Source organism: Periophthalmus magnuspinnatus, chromosome 3, assembly GCF_009829125.3.
Source record: "Periophthalmus magnuspinnatus isolate fPerMag1 chromosome 3, fPerMag1.2.pri, whole genome shotgun sequence".
In the NCBI taxonomy this organism is placed as follows: Eukaryota; Metazoa; Chordata; class Actinopteri; order Gobiiformes; family Gobiidae; genus Periophthalmus; species Periophthalmus magnuspinnatus.
This window is the reverse complement of record NC_047128.1, coordinates 28,060,094-28,085,554: the sequence shown is the minus strand read 5'-3', so window position 1 is coordinate 28,085,554 and position 25,461 is coordinate 28,060,094. Positions and strand designations below refer to the sequence as shown.

Here is a 25,461-nt window from a genome sequence, read left to right as displayed (position 1 = left end):
CAGTCTAAAATCAGTAGCACAGTTTTCCATTATGTATTTTTGGCTTTTACAATATAATGCAGTCAGTTAACAGCACAGCAAGAACAACTTGGAACAGGCACAGCCTACACAAAAATGTGGAAAAACAAACAAATAGTCATACTGACTTGACCTTACTGTTATTAGAATTCTTCACTCTTGCAACATTGTCTTCAGTTCTCCCTCCACCTTCTCCACAAAAGCATGGAAGCTAGGATCCAGCAGAAACACACGCAGAATGGGCTCCAAGTCACCTTGTGCCAAATGACAGTGGTGGTACAATTCGGGCAGAGTTAAATTAATGTCTCCCAAGAAATACTAAAATAAAAACATGAACTGAATTTCAAAATAGGCACTCGATAAATGACTTAGAAATAGCAATACTGTTATGTTGAGCAATTATTACCTGTGCAAGCTTCTTCATTGGCAGTAATCCCTGGACCACCTCATGCTTGCTCCCGACATCATCAGCACTCTTCAGAGTTAAGGACCAAAAAGAATCAGGGTCAAGAGACCAATCAATGGCTTCATCACTAATTGAACGATAGCTTTCTACTATGTCCTTTCATCTTCTCTGAGAACTCCTTTAGTGTGGCTATTCTCTAAAGGTCACAAGCCACTCAATTCACTGTCATGAAGTCTATGATATATATAATACACACAGAAATATAACCTAAATACTAATTTCCAACATTGTGGTTAAAAATGTGCAACAAAAGTAACGTTGATATGTATTTAAAGGAAACTGAACAGCCACTTAATAGGTCTTATTATTAGGGGTTAACTATGAATATGGAACAAAATAAAAACACAACATACACATCAAAAATCCATTGGTGTCACTGTCACAACTGCTGTCTTTTTTAATAATTTGATTATGTTTGCCTTCGGGTAACAATTAAAAGCAATACTAGGCCTATTTTTGTGATCTGAGGGGCATAGCACCTTTTGTTGTATTTATAAATTAATTATATAAATGCTCCCTATTCTGTCTGTGTGTGTCTATTTGGGATGGGGCCTGCTGTACAGTGCATGTATCATTTATGCTCTCTCTCACTTGGGCAGTGCTATCCCGGTAAAGCTTCACTTTAGATGTAGGGAAGCACTGATTCAGCTTTTTCAGTTCAGATACCGATATTAATACTTTGACTTCAAGTATCTGCTGATACCTGATATTAACTCATAGCAGAGCAGGGACGGAAAATGGCACTTATTTCCTTAAAACACGATTAACTTAATACATAACAGATACAACTATGTTAGGCAACTGTTATTTATCTTTCAAATAACTAATGAACAAACTACTGGCTAAAATCAGCCTGTAAATAGTCTTATTACTCCAATTAAAGGCCCAACCAGCATATCGACTAAACCGTTATCATGGAACTGATACCCGATCCGGCAAATTTTTCAGTATCTTTTCCTCTATTCAATACAAGTATCATATTGGTGCATAATTAGATGCACAACCCAATTGTAAATAGCACCACCTAGTGAGAGAAAACAAGATGTGTAGATAAAAATAACTACTTCTGCATTATGCACAGTTAAAATGTATGCACTATAACCATACTTCAAGCCATCATGCCAGTCTTCATTTTGGATATATCTGGAGCAAAACTGTAGGTGTGTTGGTGTGTTTTCTGTCACCTGTGTAACTTGTGTAGAGTGCTCAGTATGGGTTTGATTAGGTGGCTGTGGGGCGTCCTCTAGACTGGTGACAGGCAAGTACTCCATTACTTTCTTCAAAGCAATTGCAGCCTCCTTTAAGCCATCTTCCTTGCTTTTGCCCTCAAATTGCAGCCTGGTCATGCGACTCTCTCCCTACAAATGAGACCCTTAGAGAAGGATTCTTATGCTGACCAAAGAAGCACAGCTTTTAAATTTGATGTTTAAAAAGAATGGACACCCCTTAACAACAGAATGTACAGGTCTACTTACATTTAATGTAAAACGAAATAGGAGATTATCAGATTTTTGGTGAACTTTGATATGGTCCCCACTACTGACCAGATGCACAGTATCCTAAGAATGAAAGAAATATATCAATTAACACACACAAAAACACAAGTCAAGTGTGTGTGCCAGTCACAAGCAACATAGACTGATTTCTCCCTTTGCTTTGCTCAAAATATTCAGTCTGAAAATATATCATGTAAAATGCTCCACAGGAGGAGATGCCCACAACTACCTGCAGAGGTCTCTGTTTACATAGAAACCTCATGTGAGGAGTGCAGTTATCAGTGTCATTGGAATTATCATACATGTTGAACTTTATAGCTACTATTATAGTTGAGCTAGTAGTCACATGACTGCAATCTATCTTCTTAGCTTTAAATGTGAATACTATTGTTTTCTTTAAAAGCATAGGTCCTGCCAGAACTCAGTAATTGAGGTGCAACTGCAGGCCAGAGAACTTGTTGCAGGCACACTTTTTTCAAGCAAGTCTGTATTATTCTGACTTATCTAATTATCTATTATCTATCTACATTGTTGTTATTATTATATATTAAGTGGATGATGATGATGATTTGTTTATTGATCTAGGATTATTCTTCATACTTGTCCAAGAAAGGAAAGGCATTAATACACTTTGAATGTATCACAAATAAGCTAAGTCTCTTTGCTCAAAAAGGAGTGGGATGAAGTAATACTATCCATTTCCACCCCCGTGTTGTGCATGTAAAATACATTTCTAGTATGCTTCCTGCATTTTAAAGTCACACAAATCTCATAATAATAATATTCACAAAGACTGGCACTGGCTGATAACACTAATTAAATACATATTGTAAAAAACACCCTTATAGCTCACTTCTATTAAAAAAATAAAAATACATTAAATAATAATAATAATAATAATAATAATAATAATAATAATAATAATAATAATAATAATAATAAATCTACAAAAAAATGTAATTCTTACATTTGTGAATACCCCCCCCCCCCCCCACACACACACACACACACACACTCATAAAATAGATCAGACTGTAGATTCATGTAATGTAATATAACTAACTGACTAAAATACAAGACACGATCATTTATAGCAACACAATAATACCTGACACTTACCAGGTTTTTTTGACCCTGCATCACAAGCAAGTATCCAGTGTCCAGAATGGTCAGAAAAACTGGTGACCTTTTATCCCCACCCTCAAAAACCTAGAAAAAAGTGTAAAAAGACAGCGATGTATAAACACCAAGCTAACATTGTAATATTGAGAAAAAGAAAAAAGTTCGACAAAAACTTTATTTAGCTTGATTGACGCTAATTCCTAGCATAGCATCGTTGATTCACTGTAGGCATAGCATACCTTCCATGGGATTGTTGTTTTGTCTTTAGCTCCTGGTGTATATCGTGCAAAACGCTTCAGTTTCCATGACCGATGAGTGGACATGTTCAAATGTGGTTTTGAAAAGAGAAATGTAAGAAAAAAATGTAAACGTAGGCCGCACGTCGCCTCCAGTTGGTGTTAGCTCTTTTTAACGGTGCTAGCTCCTGATTTTAGCCCTGCACAGACACATTCACTCAGGCCTGGGAGAGACACTTGTAGGTAAGTAACAGGTAGGTAAGCCATAAAATCACCCTCTTTTGTAATATTTATAGGTTATTGAATCAAAAACCTATTATTTGAAACAGTATTATCATTTGAACAAGTACATTTTACATAATCAAAGTCTAGTTAATTTGTATTGTTCCATCTCCCTGTAAAAACCTGCACATAATTGATTTTATAAATTAAACATACTGTATTGGACATGGGGACATTTATTGGATTTTACTACTAATGTCAATGATGAACTGTTTGTCTTATAATGTAATTGTAATGAAATGTGTATTTTAATGTGTGTTCACGGGCCCAGGGACTGCAGATGGAAAGTATCCATCCATCCATTTTCTTCCGCTTATCCAGCAGTCTAAGCAGGGACTCCCAGACTTCCCTCACCCCAGACACGTCGTCCAGCTACTCCGGCGGGACCCTAAGGCATTCCCAGGCCAGCCGAGAGACATAGTCCCTCCAGCGTGTCCTGGGTCTTCCCTGGGGTCTCATCTCGTTGGAACATGCCCGAAACACCTCCCTAGCAGATGGAAAGTAGCAGTAGCTAAATCTGGTACAATCATGTCTTTTGTTAGATTAATGCATTTGTACATGGTCCCTGATGAATAGAGAATAAAGAAAAAAAAGAATGAGTGGATGGATGAATGAATGAATGCAGTAGCTCAACAAAATCATCTTGTTTGATGATTAACAAGGCAGATATGAACTGACTCATGTAAATTTAAAATATTGATGTGTCCTTTCTTTATAAATGCTTTTTAATTCATTGTTAGAAAACTATGAGGGCTCATGTCATATGAATGAATGAATGAACGGATGAACAAATGAACAAATGAATGAACGACCAAACGAACGAACACAATGTATGCTCCCGACAGTGGTTCAACCCGGTGTGAGACCCCCATGAGGGCCTTAACATTTTCCATGTAACTTACAACTTATTGTGTTGGGGTCATGACTGAAAAACATTGAAAACTAGCCTCGGCAGAAATGCTCTGACTAGTTTATTACTAGTTGATGTTTCCTCACCAGAATAATTTGAATATGTGTTTTAGGATAATCTGGCATACGATATTTAGGCTGTGTCCATGGCCCAGGCTGAACTGGCTTGATCCCTCCTGCTGAATATGATTGGTAAGTGATGTCTGTTCTGAAGGTTTTTAGTCTTACCCTTCTATGTTTGGACCTGGTATACTCACATGATGTGTCTATAAGTAAGTCTACATGTTATTATTACTTGTATTGCTTTTTTTTTTTTTTTTTATTAACCCAAAATGTATTTTATTAAATAAGAAAAAGGTAACTAGGTCTATATTTTGAGTCTTAATGGTAGTAGGCTCTATGGCCATGCCTTGTAACCCGCAGAATTCACTCATGAGCTGCAGAGGCACCTAATGAGCAGGTGCTGGGGACTGGGTAGTAATGAGTAATCAGTTTGGAGAGTCCTTTTCGGTAGGCTATCTTTTCAACAGTTTTTTGTCAAAAGATCTCGCCAACCAAAAGTGCTCATCCTGCTGTCTGTTTAATAAGCTTATGAACCAAAAAAAAAAAAAAAAACTTTCTCATGTCCAATGTTATTGTAACAATGAATAACTACATTACAATTGGTTTCAGTACAAAGCATATAACATTATAGCATGTTTACCTCTTATATCTAGAGACATGTCATGTTTATGATGTCTGAAACAAAAATTCTACTACATACATTTTCTACAACACTAAAAACATGTATAAAAAGCTAGCAACTGCCCATTTGCAATCTAAGGTACATTTGGTTATCTTCTGTAATAGATTAAAACACCCTTCAATTATGGCTCAACAAAGACAAAAAACAAATATGTGGGGCTTCTTGACAATATGTGTATAGATATGCTGTATTGCAGGGCTGAAAGATCTAAACATGATCTGAAATGTAATTTTTGTACTATGCCTTTTTGTCATTTTTTTCTGGATGCATTTAAAATGTGGACTTTTAACAAAATGTCATTATTAAAACTGAAATGCTTGTCAGAAATATTGCACTATGTAACTACTCAGGTGGAGGATCCACCCCTTGCTGTGTCTGTGAAGAGGTGTGCCTTCTCACTAAAATCAGATTTTCTAGGTTTTTCTTTTTTTTAGGCATGGAAACGTTGTAATTGAATATTGAATAATGAAATGCAAGATGAATAAGTTTAATGTCACAGTGCCATGCCCTCCACCAGAAAAGTTACATAGTGCACCTTTAAGCCATTCAGTCATTAATAAATTTTTCTTTCTCTCTCTCTCTCTCTGTCTGTCTCTCTCTCTCTCGCTGTCTCTGTGTGTCTCTCTCTCTCTCTCTCTCTCTCTCTGTCTCTTTCTCTTTCTCTCTCTGTGTGGGTTATGCGTGTAGGACTATGTATATAGGACTATATATGTATGTATGTATGTATGTATGTATGTATGTATGTATCTATGTATATTTATGTTTCCCTTTTCCTCCTTGAAAATCATTTTAGTGCATCAAAAATAAAAATATCGGTGTTTTCTTAAATGTTTACACTGACAAAATTAAAATGACTATCTTATTAGCCAAGTATTTGTGCGTAAATACACAGCGGCGCAAGTCATAGCTGCTCCTGGGTTGCCAAAATCCGCTGACATTCTCCCCTTTGTTTCCAAAGGTCTGTGCCTTAACGCACACTCACAGCGTCTCTACCTGTAGCCACAACTTGTGGGCTAACATCAGGGGAGCATTTTAAGAATGGGAAGTGCATGGCTACCCCTACCCCTTTAAACAAGGTGGGCTGAGCTTACTTTCAATTCTCGCTCCTATGGCAACCTGACAGATCAGCATCATGAATATTCACAATTCACCAAAACGCACTCTTGACTATGGATCAGTGATGTCAGCGGTCCTTGAGATGCTCCGCTAGGATATGTTTTGCATTTTTTTCACGCGATGTGTTGATGACAACTGCGAGACATCCAGTGAAACGGCAACCTCGTAAATGACCTTTCCTTCGTGTCTGTTTCAACGTCCGTCAGCACGTCTCTCACATGTCACGCTAAGGTGACTTTCAAGCAGTTTGTGCACTTTTGCGCACGATGTCAAAACGGCACAAGTGTCGGGGACACCTTGGACAACGGAACTGGCTGGACTGCGCGTAAGGACATACGCAGACCGTCAGATAGTCCAATTAGGAAAATAGATAAGAGTGTCTGTCATGTTTGAGCGAAGCATCGGCGGTCCATGTCATGTGCAGCAGGCTTCCAGGGATTCAGATTAGCTCCAAACTGGCTCTCGCAAACAGAGGGGGCACTGGGCTGGTGGCAACAGTCACCTCGGAACTAAACCATCGGGATTTATTGCATTTGTTCGGCCGTGTGTCTCAATGTCATGATGGATAGGTTACACTCGTCCATGCGTAAAAGGCTCTATAGTTTGCCTCAGCACATTGGACACAAAGCTTCTATAATGGGTGAAGGAGAAGACGCAGACAAGGACACGCGGAGGAAGAGTATAAGGATGAAGCCTCTGCCTTCGCCTACTTCTGGGGGTAGCTGCAAAGCCATCACTGAGACCAAAAGTGGGGAGTCTGTGATCATGGAGACGGACATAGGAAGACCGCTGAAAACCAGCTCGAACGGTGACTGTCGGAGGTTTCGAGGCAGCCTCTCTTCCATCACCAGTCGGCATGTGCACGACCCAGAGTCAGCGGAGGAGAGGCGACTTATCACCGAGGGAGATGTGACCCCAAGTGAGGAGAGTCCTGGTGCCATTGGTGATGGGCCACCAGATCAAAGTGCGCAAGCGGCCAGTGGTGGTGGGGATAGTGGTGCCCACAACGACTCCCCTGAGCAGCAGCCTGGCTTTGTAAAGTTGGATGCCATGGATCAGATTTTACCAGATGACGATAGATTATACCAGTCTGGTTTCATGCATAGACAGTTTGGAGCAATGCTTCAACCGGGGGTGAACAAGTTTTCCCTGAGGATGTTTGGAAGTGAGAAGGCAGTGGAAAGAGAGCAGGAGAGAGTTAAATCAGCTGGATTTTGGATTATACATCCATACAGTGATTTCAGGTAAAATCACACACATTGAAAATTATTTTGAGCTTAGAGCAAGTGCAGAACAAATGTGCTTTTAACAGGCCTCAACCTGTTCATTCACAATAGAAACAGTCTCCATTCATTCATATTATTTACTATTCAATGTATCACAAACACCAATTCAGCAAACATAATCGTAATATTCAGAATATTTGATAATTATCAGTCGAGTCCTGGTCTTGGTAAGAAGTAGGAACTCCAACAGAAATGTTGTGCAAATATTTATATATTCATATATTTGCACAATTGCAAATCTTAGAAAGAAAGTCTTTAAGTGGCACTTACAGTTTTTATAAATATATTCTCTCTTACCTTACATGTAGCAACCAGTGTTACACCATTAGGTACTTTTGAGTTGCTTGTTGGCTAAGAATGTTAGTATATTGTTCTATATTGTTATTTCACAGAGTATTCCTGTTGTTCTTTTTTTTTTTTTTTTTTTGTTTAAAAAAATATATATTTCTACAATATCAGCGATAGACATAATCATATGGGATGGTTGTATTAGATGATGTAATTTGTGTGGTGCTCCACCCAGATGGTTGTATTTCTGATGACCCTGCGTGCTCTCTCTCTCCATCACTCTGGTAAATGTCATGAAGAAGGCTGATTTGGGGCTTGGGGACACTGTTGTTACTCAAAGGTCAGAGATTTGGCACCAGCAATAGTTTTGAACTAACATTGTGTTCCTACCCTGTGGAAGTTTGTGTCCATGTACTTAGTAGTAAGAGAATAGAACAGCTTTTAATCTCCACTGCCAGTTGTGGTTTTACTTCTCTTGTATAGGATTTTCACGTACACCAGTTACACCACACTTGAACTTAAATAATAAGTAAAATGATAAATTAGAATCATAACCACAATATGCTCAAATTGGAGCGTCAGAATGAATCACAATAATTATTGACCTGAAACCCAGAGAAATCTTCTCTTCTCAAGTATTCTATAGGGCTAAGGAGATGGGGGAGGAGCAATATCTTTGCTTGGTAAAAAGGCGGATTAAAAATGGCATCATAATCCAATCTACAGCCTCATTCCAGATCCGAAGCTGAGCATCCTCCTTCACTTCTTAACAAGTGACTTCTACTAAGAAGATAACAGATGGAGAAATTTAACTCAACTATGATATAACCATTCTCAGACAGTGTCAAAATCCCTAAAATCCCTAAAAACAGAATTGGTAAATGAAGAAATAGAAGAATACAATTTCTTACTGTACAGTGTTAAAAATTATGATGCAAGGCTGTGTGAAGTAGTCAAAACAATAATTCAAACGCACACAACTTAACGCATCTACATTGTTGAGTAAACCAGAATTATAACATGGTGATAGGCTTACTCACTGGGGCACTTTTTTGTCAAATCAGATTGATGCATATAATTGTAGCGATTAAATATTGCTGTTTGTTTGAGTTGATTGTTTGAATGGTTGACAGGGTTTATTTGGCTAAAGAAATAACTATAAATCAGCAACTGTATTGCACTGCTATAATGCTGGACAGATATTTTCAGAGCGCACTGAAGATTCCCCTTTTAAGCGTTGTATGATGAAAATCAGGAAGTCATCTTGCATAATGTCCGTAGAGTGTGTCTGTCACAGCAATAGCTTTATGCACAAGTCTTGGGACAAATGATGGCACACAATATTACAATGAAGGCGCTCTGATCATCTAGTGCTTTTTAATTATCTTGTTATTCAGCGCCCAGGGGACACATCTGTTGAAAAGTCTTGCACATTTCCCAGAGGGATAGAAAGAGGATGGTGTACATTAGGAAAGTTTTATGAATCGAAAGCTCTATTGAACTCATCTTCAGATGAAAAGGATGGAAAAAAGACTGTGGGTCATCTGTCCAACCCGTTTCTGTCAATCAGTTCAATTCAATTTATTTTGTAAAACACAAAATCACAACTGCAGTTGCCTCTTAGGGATTAACAGGAGCATTGATTTAACCAACATAAAGTTAGAAAATTAACAGTGAAACAGACATTGGTCAATAACAGGCAGACATATTAACCAACATTCATAGAAAACAAACAAATTGATAACATCTGTCCTTAGACAATGGGAAAAAGAGAAACCTTGAGGAGAACCACAGAACAGGATCCGGGCATACGAAGGGCATTTAGGATCCAGTCATCACCGGGTGGTCACAGCCAGGCATCTGAAACAGTTGCACTCTCTAGAGGGGAGTGGGACAGGGACAAGGGAACAGGGAACATAAATAGCAATGATCAGACTACAGGTGAAATGAATAGTGAATGTTATTGACAGGGAAAGTAGGAGGAAACAGAGGATAGTGCTCAGGTTAACATACTTCCCCCAGTATAGTTGCTCCTAAGGCAGCCTTGCTAAAACTGTGGGTTTTATTTCTGCTTCTAACTGGCCTAGTCATAAGCAAACTCAAAGAAGAATGTTTTAAGCCTGGTCTTAAATGTAGAGACTGTAGAGGCCTCTTTAAAATGGGCTGGAAGGTGATTCCATAACACAGGAGCTTGGTAGGAGCTGAGTGCTCTCACTTTTACTGTGCTTTTAGACACTTTAGGAACCACCAGTAATCCAGCATTTTGAGTGTAGAGTGGTCTGGATGATATGATGCTATAGCATCTTGCAGATAGGATGAGACCATGCCCTTGTGGCTTTATATGTCAAGAGAACTTTAAATTTAATTCTAACTTGATAGGAAGCCAGTGAAGAGACTCCAGCACCAGTATGATGTATTCCTATTAAGAGCCTGGCTGCTGCATTTTGAACCAGTTGAAAGTGTTTTATAGAGTTTTTAGAGTATGTGGCTAGTAGGAAATTACAGTAATCAAGCCTTGATGTAACAAATGCATGGATACGTTTTTCAGCATCCCAGCAGTTTTTCAGATTTTGGCGATATTACACAGGTGGAAGAAGGCTGTTCTACAGGCTTGGTTTATATGTGGTATGAATGAGAGTTCTTGGTCAAATAAGACTCCAAGGTTCCTTACAGTAGAGCTGGAGACTACACTGATATTGTCCAGTGTGACTTTTTGATCAGGCAGAGTCTCGCAGGCCTGTGGAGCCTAGAGCAATGACTTGTTTTTTTCAGGGTTATGAAGCAGATAATTAAATGTCATCCAGGTTTTTATGTTCTTCAGACAAGGTCTAAGTTTGTCTATTTGCTCAGTCTGATCTGGTTTCTTTGAATCATCTGAATCCCTGTGCAGATGTCAGCCAAACTCCTCAATGATATTTGTAAACTTTTACAATATCTTACACACATTAGAACATATATAAATTATATATCATATTTTTCTATTACATACTTGTATTATCTATTTGATCATGTTAATAAGTTGTTTTTTTAAGTTATTTTATTCAGTGGCACTTCAATAAGATTACCTATTGCTATGGCGTGGCCTGAAAGTGGGATAATCAAAATAGGCTGTTGTGCTCATCCACGAATTTTAGATGACAAGAGATGATTATAGCACAATTTATTTAATGGAGGGAGCCCATGGAAGATGCTTGTGGGCGGGAGCTTGACTTTCATACAGGAAAAATGATGAGAGCAGTGTTGTGTGGCCTGGCTGGGCAAACAGCGTGAAGGTGTAAAATCAAGGCACGTGACCCGAACCTGGGAGGAGACTGTTGTCATTTCATTCAGCTTTATTTATTTGGCATGAGGCCGCTAGAGTTTAACCTTGATGTAATCTTGAGGTGAGGTTATAATGATTGATTGGATGTCATGCACATTTGGAAAATAGCAAAAGCGCCTGGGTGTGCATTCTGCTAAGTCCTTTATGTCACCCAGATGCTATGGTTAATGTATTCTGGGCTTTGGACAAATGTAGTGTTGTGTGGACTTGCCGCTCAGCCGCCCCCTGATCCCTCTGCTACATCATTCCATAATCTCTCTGGATGGATACACAGTTAGCTTCAATCTAGTTTCTCTTTTAATGCATTGCACTGCCTATTTGAATCTTTTTTCTCTTTCTGTTGAGCAAAGGAAATCAGCCTCATACCCAATGTCACATGAAATATTTCATAAAATTTTATAAGTACCGGTAGTCACATTTAAGCACCTCATTTGATGACTTTGAAAAACATAAGGTTTGTGCATTACATTGGGCATCAAGTGCACTAACAGATGCTTAGATGTTGTTCTCAGTATATTTAGTTCTATCCATACCTACCAATAATATTATGCTAAAAATCCTAGAAAATGCGCAACAACAGATGGAAATTAGCCCGTGGCTGCAATCCGCCCTGTTAGACATTTAGCTCATTTATGTGCATTAACGGTGCACTGTCTGTCCTGACCAAAGGAACCAATAACTTCATTAAGCTTCCAAGAGTTGCTTGATTGTAGTTTTGCTGAAAATAAATAAGTTTTATCCTATTCTTCGGAGCAAAAATATACTTTACAATAATCAAATCTCTGCATCTTCTCTACCATGTTTTCTTCTTACTATACTCTCCACAGAGCCTGACCTTATACCTGCCTGCTTCCAAGTGGAGTTACACAACTCTCTAAGAATTACAGCTTATTGACTTTAGGTTTTGCTGATGGACGGGTTATCTAACCAACTCTTTTATCTGCGATGGCTTATACATTTTAATACATCATTATAGTTCATAAATTGAGTGAAAAATAGCCTATTGTTATTTAGCCTTTTTGTATGCAATATGTCTCAGTGTGACCGACCATCAAACACCAACAGGCTAATTAGGTAAGCCATAAGCCTGGGCTGACAAGTTAATTCTCACTATTGTGATATGGCTTAGCAGGATTTTCTGTGCTTTGTCAAGTCAGGTATGAAAATACATCCTTTATGTGTCAAAAGGCCTGTTGCTGTCCTCACACAGGGCTTTAAGAATGTATCCAACAAATGTTTTTGCTTTAAATATTTTTGCAGTTTTATTTGACTCTAGATAATTTCACAATTTTTGAATGATCACTTACCTCAAAACATACACTTATTTCTTTTTAGTGGCCCTCCATTTTTGTTATTAAAACTCTCAGCAGCCATCTGTACAGAACAGATGCAGCCGGAGGATGGCATTTTCCTACAGGTTCTCTCTGCAGTTCCCCTATCAGAATGTATAGGAAAACACAGTGGGGTTTCCACTCAGAGAGACCACGGTCCACCATGCTGTAGAAAGAACTCTGTGTGTGGCTGCCATGATTCACAGGAATTACTTCCCTGGATCAATGTGTTTGGCCTGGTCCTGCACCATGCTGAGTGTCTAGAGGACTCAGACAAATGGCAGGATTATAAGGCATGGCGCAGTGACTGACAGATTGGTCCCCTTCTTTCTCCATGAGGGAGACTCCTGATTTATTGTCAGCGTGTGTTGACAGCATGTCCTCTTTTCATCACCCTGGTTTTAGAATACCTGTGTACCTGTAAGGTGTAGTGATGGAAGGCTAAAAGTCCCGGTTTAGAAATGACAATTTGCTTGTCATGAAGATTTGTGACAGCATCAGTAATCTTCCCGCCACACAAACGCACTGACTTTATTGTTTATAAGTAGAAACATGTTGCCTGTATATGAATATATATTTCCATGCAGGGTAATAAACCTATTAACACACAAGACTGCTGTCTTGCAAAGAGGTTGTGAGAGTCGTTCATAAAACACAATCCTTCTGGGTTTTACATGACCTCCTTGTATGACCTTCAATGTACCATCCAAAAACATGTACATAAGTAATGTCTTTCCTATATACCATCATTATAACATCAATGCTTGAGTCAGAGGCAGGCTGCACTATGGATTTGTATCAGTGCACTTCAACTGGGCTACATATGTTCTGCAGTATCTTAACAGTGCAACTAGAAGTCTCAACAAACACTGAATTGTTCAGGATAATTTCCCACTCTCCCTTTGACGTGACCCTGTGGACCTTGTGAGATAACAAGGTGTCATGATAAAGCAGAGACGCAATTAGTGGTAGGGTGACTTGTGTACCATACCAGGGTGGAGATAATGCCTACCTCTTCTTGTAAGCTGTGTGATAAGGGATGGTTATGCTCCTTGTCTTAAAAAACAGGTCTACAAATCCTCCTTGGTGCATTGGGTGCATTGGAGCCAAAACAAACAATAAAAAAACTCTTTCCTCTGACCTGAACATTGTGGCTGGATGAACTAAGTATAGGCTCATAGGAAATCGCACTACTGCTATAATAGTAAAAGGGGGACTATGTAATTATTCATATTTGAATAGATATTGAGATTCACTCCTTTGTAATTGTCAGTGAAGTCTACATTCAATTCTCTATCAGTAACAGTATACTGTTTATTTGGAACAGACTTCTCTACTGTTTATGTTCAGAACATTAAGATTGAAAACTATTTTATTTGTTTTTAATAAGGCAAAAGCTTGGTACATTTTGTGGCATATCCCTGTGTCCCAATTGAATTATTGAATTTATTTTTATTTTTATTTTATCATTAATTATTATTCTAAAAGCTTTGAACAGTTCCCACACATTTCATTTGTACCCCATTGTACCACTTTTTATACCTAAAAAGGTATACCGACAATGCCTTTTAAATTCACAGAATACTCTGCTTTGCACCCCGACCTCGTCCCTGTTGGTTTGTGGGCAGTGGCTTGTGTGGTTCTTTCACTGCGTTGGCTGGCAGGCTGCATGAATGCGAGAGGCTTATGGTGCTGTCAGATGCACACAACATGTTCCTGCCGTCTGTGGTCACTCACTGCTTAGCCAAGTGGGCTGTAGCTCCGCCCTCTGCCCTTTGCCCTGACCAGTATCAGCAACATACAGCAATCTATCAACATATGGTGGTTCTAGCATCTGTAGGTGTCTTTGCAGCTATTTCAAATGTGCATTGGTTAGTACAGTTTTGATGATTTGATTACATTTTTTTTTTCTATTGTTGATACAATGCTATATTTAAGGAGATATTGATGGCTCAGCTGCTCTCACTATTATCTCCAGAAACAGCTCAGAATATGGATTCTATCTCTCTATGTGTATATTGTGTGGTCTTTCAGAAATATTCTGTCTCAGGAAATTACACTTTGCGTCTTTAATGGTATCATTTGAAGTTCAAAAGGTGTGGCTTAGTAGTGTACTTTGTAATTTGTAAGGACATTATATTTATACCTACATGCTTCAACTTATTTTACCTCAACAATATGACTCAGAGATAGCAGAAGAAACAGCTGTATCTTCTAAGATGCCACATTCACTCCACTGTATATTTTTAGAACAATGTTCTATGTCAGAGAACTGCTGCATAACTAAACACAGTAAATGGATCCATGCTATGTTTAGTCATAGTGACCTCCATCAGGCGGCAACCCCAAACCCAAGTGAAGAAGAGAAATCCTGAATACTTCTATCCACACAGCTGAGTAGGTGAAAGCACAGTCCATAAAACATGCAGAGATCTGACAGCTGTGTGAACAAAAGCAATGTTTTGAAATCACAGCTTTACTATATTGTGAGAAAACAATGTGATACCACTTGAATTTAGCCTTAATAAAGCAGGAGTAGACTTTGAATCTGATTCATTCAATTCATTTTATGAAATCTGCTAAACTGAGATGTTACATTTTTCATGTCATGAATAACTCCACCCTAACCAATTATCCAACCATTTAGTCTAATCTTATCTTAATATCTTATATAAAATTTTATATATAAACATGTAGTTTGCAATTTTGTACTTGAAAGTTTGATTGCCCTTTTGGGGATTTGTTCTAACATAAGAAAACCTACTGGTGGCGGGCTCCGTCTAAATATAACTCCACTTGACAACAAGCTGAAATGGGAGATACCCTTTTACTTTGAAGAATTCCAATTACTGTCATGGTTCCTCCTGTGTCTGAGTGCAGCAGTCATGAAGCTCAGATGTGTGCTCCTGTATATTTATGAACAAACCACTACATTGTTGGCTGTCAGGCTGCTGCGAGTTGTTGCAAGAACAGTTTTATGTAAAGCAACACATCCGTGACTATGTATATGTAAAGGAGGATGAGACTTGTCATCACCAGAGGCAACAATGACAAAGAGAAACTGCAAGAATAAACACCATTCACTGATGCGTCTGTTGCAGCATCATGGTCTCTGTCTATTTTTCTTGGATTTTCAAATAACAGACTTGAACCAACTGAAAAACATTTGCAATAGATATCACATTGTAAATGTTACAACAATAACTGAAGTTACATGTTCATAAATGAAAACAAGTATTTGATTAGTGTTTTGGAATAGGTGATGGGCCCTGTAGCACAGCGCTTTTTCCCAGGAGTTGTTATTCTACACACTAGCAATAGAATCAATAAACATGAGCGTAGACATGATTTACTTTAGATCAGTATGATTATATTAACCAACCCCCCTTTGCCTTGCACATACTGAAATATTGTCTTCTTAGTTCCTGCCATTTTCTCTAGTTACTTACATAGACAACGATTTTATTTCCTATGTGATTTTAATCAGTCCCTCTCCATCCCCCACCCCAGCTCTCTTATGAAGCAATCTATGAAGGATCCAGGATACCTCGGCCTTAACACAAAAGAGCCAATCTGGATTTGATTACTGAGCTAGTGGAGGGTCATTTCTATCTAAACTCTGAGGTTGGGAAGACGAACGAGGTCGACTAACAGTTGGTAATTAACAGTTAACCCACTGACCTTTCAGTTGTGTTATTTGGTCTAAATACAAGCTGTTGTTTCAAAGCATGTGGGATTGCCCATTATTTAAATACAAATCCCATTACCACTATTGTAAGCAGAAACCAATTCTATGTTTCGTATATAAACAAATGTTTTCACATGTCAGTTGTGAATATAGTTTACCATTAAACAAATTCTGTTTCACTCTGAGCTAAAACCCATGGAGTAAATGTTCATTATGTTGACTGATGTGTTCTTCTGTTTTCTGCTGTCTGAAGGTTTTACTGGGATTTAACCATGCTGCTGCTGATGGTGGGCAACCTGATCATCATCCCAGTGGGCATCACGTTCTTTAAGGACGAGCACACGCCTCCCTGGATTGTCTTCAATGTTGTCTCAGACACTTTCTTCCTGATGGACCTGGTTCTGAACTTTAGGACTGGTATTGTAAAAGAGGACAATACTGAAATCATCCTGGATCCACAACAGATCAAGGTCAAATACTTGAAGAGCTGGTTTGCTGTGGACTTCATCTCTTCCATTCCCGTAGACTATATCTTTCTTATTGTGGAAACACGCATAGACTCAGATTTTTACAAGACTGCACGCGCCTTACGGATTGTCCGCTTCACCAAGATTCTCAGCTTACTGCGGCTGCTGCGCCTTTCTCGACTAATACGCTACATTCACCAATGGGAAGAGGTAAGAACGGGATTTATGATTCAAAAAACAACGTAGCAAGTTTGTGATGTTTGCTGCTGCCTTACATGTTTAAGAAAATGTTATTATTACTACTACGATTGCTACTATTATTATTAAATCAGTTACATTTTTTATTAATTTTCTTGAAGCTTTATTTTTCTAGAATAGTTGCTACTATTAATACCACTAAAACAAATTCAATTGGAAAACAATTCAATTAATTTTTACTTAGTATACAGTGTAGTACTTATGGCATCTCTTTGAATTCAAACTGTAATATAGTGCACACTACAGTAAACACACAGAAAGAAAGGAGTATGTTCATAAATTATGAATTATGCCATAAAGTATGGCATCAAACATGAAGATATCATTTTATGCATCACACATCAATCTACAACAATTAATTTGACCTATAGTGGGGAATTCCTGTACAATGTCTGAAGGGCCTTTTCCCTCCAGGCTCCTACAGAAGACCAAGTATAGATTTTTTCCTTCTCTACTTCTGATTACATCCCCTCTTGACAAAGTGAAGAGACACTTTCTTGTACCCCAGTCACCAATAAGTTGATGAAGCATGCCGCCGCTGATTAGCATTTTTCTCTGCATGCCCATCCAGCTAGTAGTGGTACCATCAAGCCCAGAGAGGCAGTACTGCAGAACAAGTATGATTATAATTGCAGCAATAATTAACAAATCTATCAATTCAGTCACCGGATGGATCTCGTATTTCATTCTCACAGGTAAAAGGTGCAAACTGTAGAGTCAACAGAATGAAATTTAAGACAGGTGTTAATGACGTGTTTCTTTCAGTCTATTGATATTGCATTTTGCTGTTGATTTAAATCCCCCAATAATTTTGTTATACCTAATATGTTGTTGCACATTTTATCTGCAGACTTATTTTTTGTATTTTCCAAGGTCATAGCAGACAAGGTTAGGTGGGTTGGGTGTCTGAAAAAGGAGCACTGCGCAGAATAATTTATGTATGCAAATGCTGCCGTCTTCTGATGTTTAGTGTTGAAACACTTTCTTGTCATCCTTATCTGGCCTGTAAGCGGTATATCTTGACTATACCTTCAACGATTCTCGATTTGGGTGACCATTCCCATATAATGGATACAATGTGTAATGCTGTTGTGGGTTTGTAAGATTATTAATAATGACTCATGATGTTGTGTCAGTATAAAGGATTTCATCAAGATAAAGTACTTACTGTGTATATATATATATATATATATATATATATATATATATATATATATATATATATATATATATATATATATATATATATATATATATATATATATATATATTCATTCTTCCCCATTAACTGTTGAAATATCAGTTGCTGTTCTTCCTGAGTCTCTCTATTCACATTTGTTGTATAAGAAGCTGTAGCATTGGATATAGCGCAAAGAGATGTCTTAGCCATTGAAATGACAGTATAACATACCATACCATAAAATTGTATTCTTATAATCCTTACATTACATTATTTTTTTTAAGAACTTTAGATGGAAATAACATGAATGCATATTAGCCACTAAGAATTGAAAAAAAGTAGTAAGCAAAACAGCTGTCAGTGAAAAAAAAAAAAAAAAAAAGTTTTACCCAGGAAATCATGTAGTGCTCAGGTCAGGCTTGTCTGGCTTTGTGAGACTGAACTGTAGTACTCTACCCCCCGCTCTGAAGTGTACTGACTACCGCTGCTGTGCAGAGGCCTTGGTTACCTGTCCTCTCTCGGTATACACTCAGTGTCTCTTTGTCTGTCTGGATCATGCAGTTCTTCGCTCTTAGTTTTAGTAAGCAGTGCACAGGATGTGGGCCAGAGCTTCACATGGACTTAAATGATGTTTCTCCCACTATTTACCCCTGCACCAAACAGCCTGTACAGCACAGCATTAGTACAAGGCAAGGGTTCTTCTATTAAAAAAATTAAAATAAATAAATAAAAAGGTTGGCGGTATGAGAGCAGGATTTGTACTGCCAACCTTCAGATCAGTGGATAAACACGCTACCAACTGAGCTACTGTCGCCCCCACTGTACCACACACTTACACACACAGTTTGAAAACACATGCCTAAATGGACTAGTCCACTGGGTTGCTTCACTGGAGTACATGACATTACACAAACAATTGGCAAAGGTGAATAGAGGACAGCGTTCCAGTCAAACAATATCCCTGGTCCCACTGACTTTTGAAAACCACATGCTTTTCAAACATTCAATTGGCACTTTGAGAAGAAGAGTGTGTTGAAGCATTAATCATGCAGAGTCTCTGTGATGGCATTTCAAAGGGAGAAAAAGTTCAAATGAATCACTGAGGGGGAATCTTTTACCACCCTGACCCACTGTGGTGCTTGTTCTGCTGTACCTTTATCCCCCCAGTGAGGGCATCAAGGAGCAGCTCTTTTCGGTCAAACTGCTCCCAGTGGCAGTGGGCTGTCAAACAGTTAGCTAAATCAAGAGTAATAACAATTCAGTACTTCTTATGTTGCATTTTATTGTTACAAGCAATAGGCAATATTCCCAAAAATTATATTCATTATAAGAAAAATGTAAAATCTGGACAAAAAGTAGGAGTGAAGACGTTTCGCTGTTCATCCAAGCCACTTCTTCAGTTCTGGTCAGATTGCTGGACATTGCCTTATATCTGTCTGAAGGTAGGAGCTAACTACACTGAAACTGAAAACACCTATTGTTTACAGAGCTACACTAAGTGTGCACTGTGCCTGAGTCATATTTAGTCAGACTTAGCATAATCATTCAAGCCCCTGATGGGTGCTCTTGCACCTATTAGCATCCTCGCTAGCTCTATTGTTTTCTTTGTCTTGATTTGGGTGTGAGGATGGAGTTATAAATAGGAGATAGATTATGTCTAAGGCCCTCATTCCTGTTCAAGGAAAGATTGCCTTTCCTAACAAAAAAAATAAATAAATGCTTCTTTAACTTCCTTCTCAAACCATTTCTTTTCTTTGGCTAAGATCTGTACCTCACTATCTTCAAAGGAGTGGTTAGTGGCTTTAAGATGGAGATGTACGGCAGACTAGGGTTCCGAGGAGCTTTCATGACAATGTTGGTACATTGTTAAGTTTCTCCAATATAACACTCACTGCAGTCTTTACTACACTGCATGGAGTAGACCACATTGCTTTGTTTGGGGCTTGTAGTTTTGTCCTTTGGGTGAACCAGTTTTTGACTTAAAGTATTTGTAGGTTTGAAATAGACCGTAATTTCATACTGTTTGAACATTTTCAGACACACCCACCGTGCATGGAATAGTTACACCTTTCCTTGTAGGTTCAGATTCCCTGTTGTCCTGTTTTCTTAGCTCTGTTAGATCTATTGAAGGCCCATTTTGGATATTCACAAGTAGAGAGGTCTTTCTCCACGATATTAATTATGTTATAACATGGTAGAAAGTTCTAAAAGTCGATTCATGATTATACCTTCTCTTTAAACTTTGCAAGATAAAGTAGGACAGCAATGACTTAAATAACTCCAGAAAGAAAGGAGCCAGCTGCCATTTACATGTTTTATGTGCCACTGTGGGCAAGGTGCACTGATGAATGCTACTTAGTCCGGCTATGTGAAAAGGCCAGCTTTGTCTCTGCCTTAAAGAGATGCAACCTCTCTCAAATGTCACCCATCATCGTAGAATAATTTTGGCGAAGATCATACCACCTGACCGTCCTATTGACTTTTATTTTGATGACTACGTTTTGAATTCCTCTTTTAGGCACAATATAAAGAGATTTTATGCTGAAATATTGCCAGAGTTGAAAAGAAAGTTAAATATAACTGCTCAAATGTATTCAGTTTGTTATTGTTTGATCTTCTGCTGGAAGTGAGAAGTCGTTCAAGGGACACTTCTTGTGGGACGTACTGAATACAGCTTAGTGAACTGTGTCTGATGGTTAATGCCTTGTATGGAGTCATACAGTGGGGAACTGCTTCTAGCAAACTCTGACATCACTGGGAATAAAACTTTTTAGGACTTAGACATAACACAATGTTACAGTCTATAATATGTATTCAACTCTGGGGTACCTGATTTTTACACCATGGAAGGAGGAATTTAAATCTGTTTAACACGTCCCTCCAGATCCACTTGCTTTCCTCTTTGGGCACATGAACAGCTTTAGAATAGGTGTTTTTCAGACCTTTTTTCTCTTACTTCCAGGCTCACAAATACTAAAAATAATTTTAATTATATTTAGTTTGTTAAATAATTAGCTGCAGATACATTCAGCGGCACATTTTTCTTTTTACAATATACTCTTTGAGGGACAACATAAAATTTACAGAGGACAATAGCTCAATTGGTGGAGTATTTCTCTGCTGATCCAAAGGTTGGCGGTTTGAATCCTGCTCTTGACTTAAACTTTATTTGTTGAGTGGTCAGATCCACTGACTCACAGGTGGCAATGCAATTCAAGCTTCCACAGATGAATGCTGTTGTTGTGTCCCAACTTTGCTCCCAAGTCTGTGTACAGTGGTGTATGGATGTGTGTGAATGGGGTAATGGTTCCTTGATGTAACATGCTCTGAGTGCCTTGAAAACATATATAAAAAATGTGACCATTTACTTATGTAATAAAAGTCAGGTACCTCAGCTTTAATCTGAAGCTTGATGTTGAAATAAAATATTTTTCTCTGTTTGCTTTTTGCTTGACCTAGTGTTCTTCTCAAGCAAATACTTGCCCGGATCAGACTGACCTAGTTTTTGTGAGTTGTTTTGCCCCAACTGCTGAAGATAAGTGTCAGGCAATTCAGCATGTCTCCTTAACCTGCTGTACTGATGAGAATCACAGGATTGCAAATGGTAAGTTTTATGATTAATGTATGCTTTTTAATCTGTTCTCCCCTGGACATAGCTTTTATATCACAGATTTCACCTGCATGTTAGTATGCTAGAAGATAAAACACTTACACTGTGTGTGTGATGAGAGGTGACATTAGTAGACAAAGAGCTAACTTGCAACACGATCATACATTTGGGGAAAGAAACACACAGCAGGAATGTGTTTTATTCTTGTAGCCTTGAACAACTTGTGATTGCCTCGTATTTATCTTCACAGTCATGGTGGACAGAATGTGTTGTTTACAAACAAAGAGGTTGAGGCGGCAGTGGCTACATGCCAGTGATAACACAGTCGTGCATAATGACATTCAACATGGTGCGCACATATCCACACATGCATTCACAGAGCAGCTCCCCGTTTCCCGCTTGTCACTCTCCCATCAGGATAAAAATACCACTGTGACCGGATATTCTGCTCATTGGAGTTGTCTGCTGTTGACAAACCAGAGACTTGGATGAGATTAGTCATCCTGTTAAATCAGATTCAAGGCAGTGCACTAATGACTAAGCTCACAGGGCTTCCTCCCGTTCTCACCGATACCTCACACACCGCTGTATTGAGCCGTCCACAAATTTTCGCTTCCTCTGTGGAAATAGTATTTGTCAGACTGTCTCAGAAGTCTACATAGGACAAACAGGCTAAGGTTTATGGAGCTTTTCTGGTTCCAAAATGCAAATCTTGGATGGATTGATTCACACCTTTCTGTTCCCATTGGGCTGTGAGCTACACTTAGCATTATTATGGTAGTAAATACGTTCTTTGATTGAAGTCAGCCATACTGGTGCCCCTTGGGTTAAAGAAGAGAGAATATGTGTTTTTTCCACTCAGTAAATCCATACAAAAATATTTAAATCTGCTCAATCAGCTAATCAGCTCTGTACTCATTGACTGGATGCTCTTTTAAAGATAAGAAAAGCGGGAATAATGGATTTAATGGGCTATTATGAAGCATACAATGAGGCTTTCCAGTGACAGTGACAGGTCCTCAACACTCTGAATGAGCTGCTTGTGTGATGTCAATTCCCGTGGTGGATTTTCTTTAAAAAAACGATTACAGTGAAATGTGTAATCCTGCACAAACCCAATGGTGGGGAGCAGAGAGAGTCTTTTTGTGACTCCAGCAGTGCTGCGGGCCTGTTTAGACAGATGATGGAAGGCTGTTCCCTCTGGTCTGGTCCCAGTCCTGCTTCTCATTCCACACTTCCAGCCTGTCCTCCATGACACTATGCACCGTGTCACATTTTGATCATGCTTACTCTCAGTCTCACCACTGTCAGGTGATCAAGAATATGTTTCAAATGTCACGAGTGCAGAAGACAAGTCAGTTGACATATGATATTTTCAGTTGATTGAATATTGGATTAAATGTTATTGTACATTTAAGTTAAATTTATTTAAAAAAAGCTCAAATTACTAAAACCCCTGCACTTTTTTTTACTCTTTGTTGTAGTCCGGGTGTAACCTCTAACACCAAACATGAAGCAAACAAAAATGATGGATCTCAATTTTTGTAGTTTTGTCACCCTTGGATTTCTTCTTTCCTCTCGTATGTGGTGTATACCACCATGCTTGTTCATTCATCATCATTAGCAAGGCAGCGTGTTGGTAACAGCAGCTGCCTTAGTGCAGTGCTGCTTGGCCTGTGTCTGGGCAGCTCCATCGGCATCATGGGACATATGTGTCTGCTCTCTCACCTGCCGTGCTCTTCTCACTCCATCTGCCTGTGCTCACTGTTGCTTTGCCTTAGCCACTACTGCATACATACACAAGACATATATTGTAATAATTTATAAATATACATTTCAATTGTACTCACTTAAAAAAAAATGTATTTATTGTGAAGAAGAGTTTCCTCACCAGGGATATGAAAATGCCTAGCTATATAGGCACTTGATTTCAGTATGATTTGGGTATGATTTCAGTTTTAAAAGAAAGGTGGCACTAAATACTGTCTAGTACATTTTGCATCCTTAGGAATGTTTGTTGTTGTTATAATTACAATATTGATGTGACAACTGGAACAATATTTTTGGGGCTCAATTTTTATAGAGTTTTTTTTTCTTTTTTCTTTGCAATACTGGGGAGATTTTTGCCATTTGCCAATACGATAAGATTTGAGCTGTAGAAGGTAGCATAAATAGCTTCTGTAAATAATTATTGGTCCATTCTGTTATTTATTGGTTGCATCTCAGGCTTTTAATGATACTTTCTATTTTAAAAATAGGTTCACTGTGATTATTCTGTTTTATTATTATAATAATATAATATAATGATATTATCGTTTATCAGTATATTTCTCTGTTGCAATATATCGTGCTTCAAAATGTGTTATCGTGACGGGCCTAATTATATGAGCTCAGGGGGTACTCATGGCAAGAAATGTCAGAAGCAACTGGTCAAAGAATCTCGAGAGCAGAGATTTTTATTATATAATGCAATTTTTGTATGTTTGTATTTAATGTCAGTTTTTATAGTCATCTAGTGGCCATCTCAGTGATTCTAATAGCCTTCATTTTTCATTTTTATAATTTGGAACAGCACCTCAGAATTGAGTTTACTGACTAGATGAAAAGATCATAACCATGTTTTTGATGGAAGCTACAAGTGGGTTTAATTTGAGCCTCTTGTTTGCAGAAAAGATATGATGAAACACACAACGGTCTCTCCCCTCATCAACCAGCCCTCGCTCAGCCCACTGCTAACCTCCCTCTGTGGTCCTTTCAATTTAAGTAAACTGGTGGTCACTAATCCGTCATCCTTCCTGTATACAGTGTCATATAAGAAACTGCTAGGATCTCACTGAGAGCGTGTGGTACATGCAATTCTGTTCTTCAAATAATACAATGACAGTACTGGTGACAGGAGCTTGGTTGGTAGATGGTATATCCACTTATCCGAAGGTTTGCAGTTTGAATCCCACTCTCTACGTAAGCATCATATATGGTTTTCTAATCACAGAATACCACCAATGCAGACAATGCTGTTAATTATTAGTTATGTAGCCTGCAGCATACTTTGCAATTCTATCCAGCATTGTACAACTTTCTAGTATATTTCTAGTATAAATCAAACAGATTTTTACACTGACTAATCATTAATATAACGAAATATATCTAACTGTTTTATGCATGGCTTACTTTTGCATATAGCCTCGGGATAAATGTACTTCTGCGATGGTAATTATGTAAATTCTTAGGCAGTAAATTGGAGATCGTTTAAGCACAACATCTACTAGGCATTCTTTTAGTCCTCTACCAGACCTTAATATCTCTTGAAATATTGTAATTGGAAACTCATTTTTATCTTTAAGTATAACCTCCTTTTAATAAGCATCCATTTCCTCAAAATCCATACTGAAAATGAAAAATATGTCAGGCTCAATGCAGGTGATGGGAAGCGGTAGCACATTTATTATTAACTTCTGGTTGAATTAGAATTGCATTTGAAATATGTGAATGCTATTTTCATTTCTCTCTGGCTTTGGCGTGCCTTAGAATGCATGACTTATAAAGAACAAGGTCATAAATGTAAACAGGAGTGTGGAAAATGAGCATGTTTGCCTTTGAATAGAGGTGCAGTTGTGCAGTTGTGCGGATGATTCAGCGTA

The 25,461-nt window shown here is 38.3% G+C and overlaps 2 protein-coding genes across 2 annotated transcripts in view; one reads left to right on the top strand and one right to left on the bottom strand.

Annotated features, from left to right (window-relative positions):
• Positions 1-21: 21 nt before the first annotated feature.
• rec114 (REC114 meiotic recombination protein) lies at positions 22-3,425 on the bottom strand. Its single transcript, XM_055229536.1, has 6 exons — positions 3,342-3,425; positions 3,100-3,189; positions 1,960-2,043; positions 1,669-1,842; positions 425-493; positions 22-336 (listed from the first exon to the last, which is right to left on the bottom strand). Exons 1-6 carry the CDS (start codon positions 3,423-3,425, stop codon positions 172-174), a joined length of 666 nt encoding a protein of 221 aa, XP_055085511.1. The 3' UTR covers positions 22-171.
• A 3,038-nt stretch (positions 3,426-6,463) lies between these two features.
• Positions 6,464-25,461, top strand: part of hcn4 (hyperpolarization activated cyclic nucleotide-gated potassium channel 4) — a 37,234-nt gene continuing 18,236 nt past the window's right edge. The window contains exons 1-2 of the mRNA XM_033991879.2: positions 6,464-7,634; positions 16,559-16,982. Of these exons, the coding sequence (XP_033847770.1) occupies positions 6,949-7,634; positions 16,559-16,982 (1,110 nt within the window). The 5' untranslated portion in view covers positions 6,464-6,948. The remainder of the gene's footprint in view (positions 7,635-16,558; positions 16,983-25,461) is intronic.

Excerpts from the sequence above, each read along its gene's own strand:
- rec114 (XM_055229536.1), bottom strand. The coding sequence starts at position 3,425 with ATGTCCACTCATCGGTCATGGAAACTGAAGCGTTTTGCACGATATACA. Across the intron at positions 3,190-3,341 it reads AAACAACAATCCCATGGAAG|GTTTTTGAGGGTGGGGATAA; the intron begins GTATGCTATGCC and ends ACTTTTTTCTAG. Across the intron at positions 1,843-1,959 it reads TATTTCGTTTTACATTAAAT|GGAGAGAGTCGCATGACCAG; the intron begins GTAAGTAGACCT and ends TCTCATTTGTAG.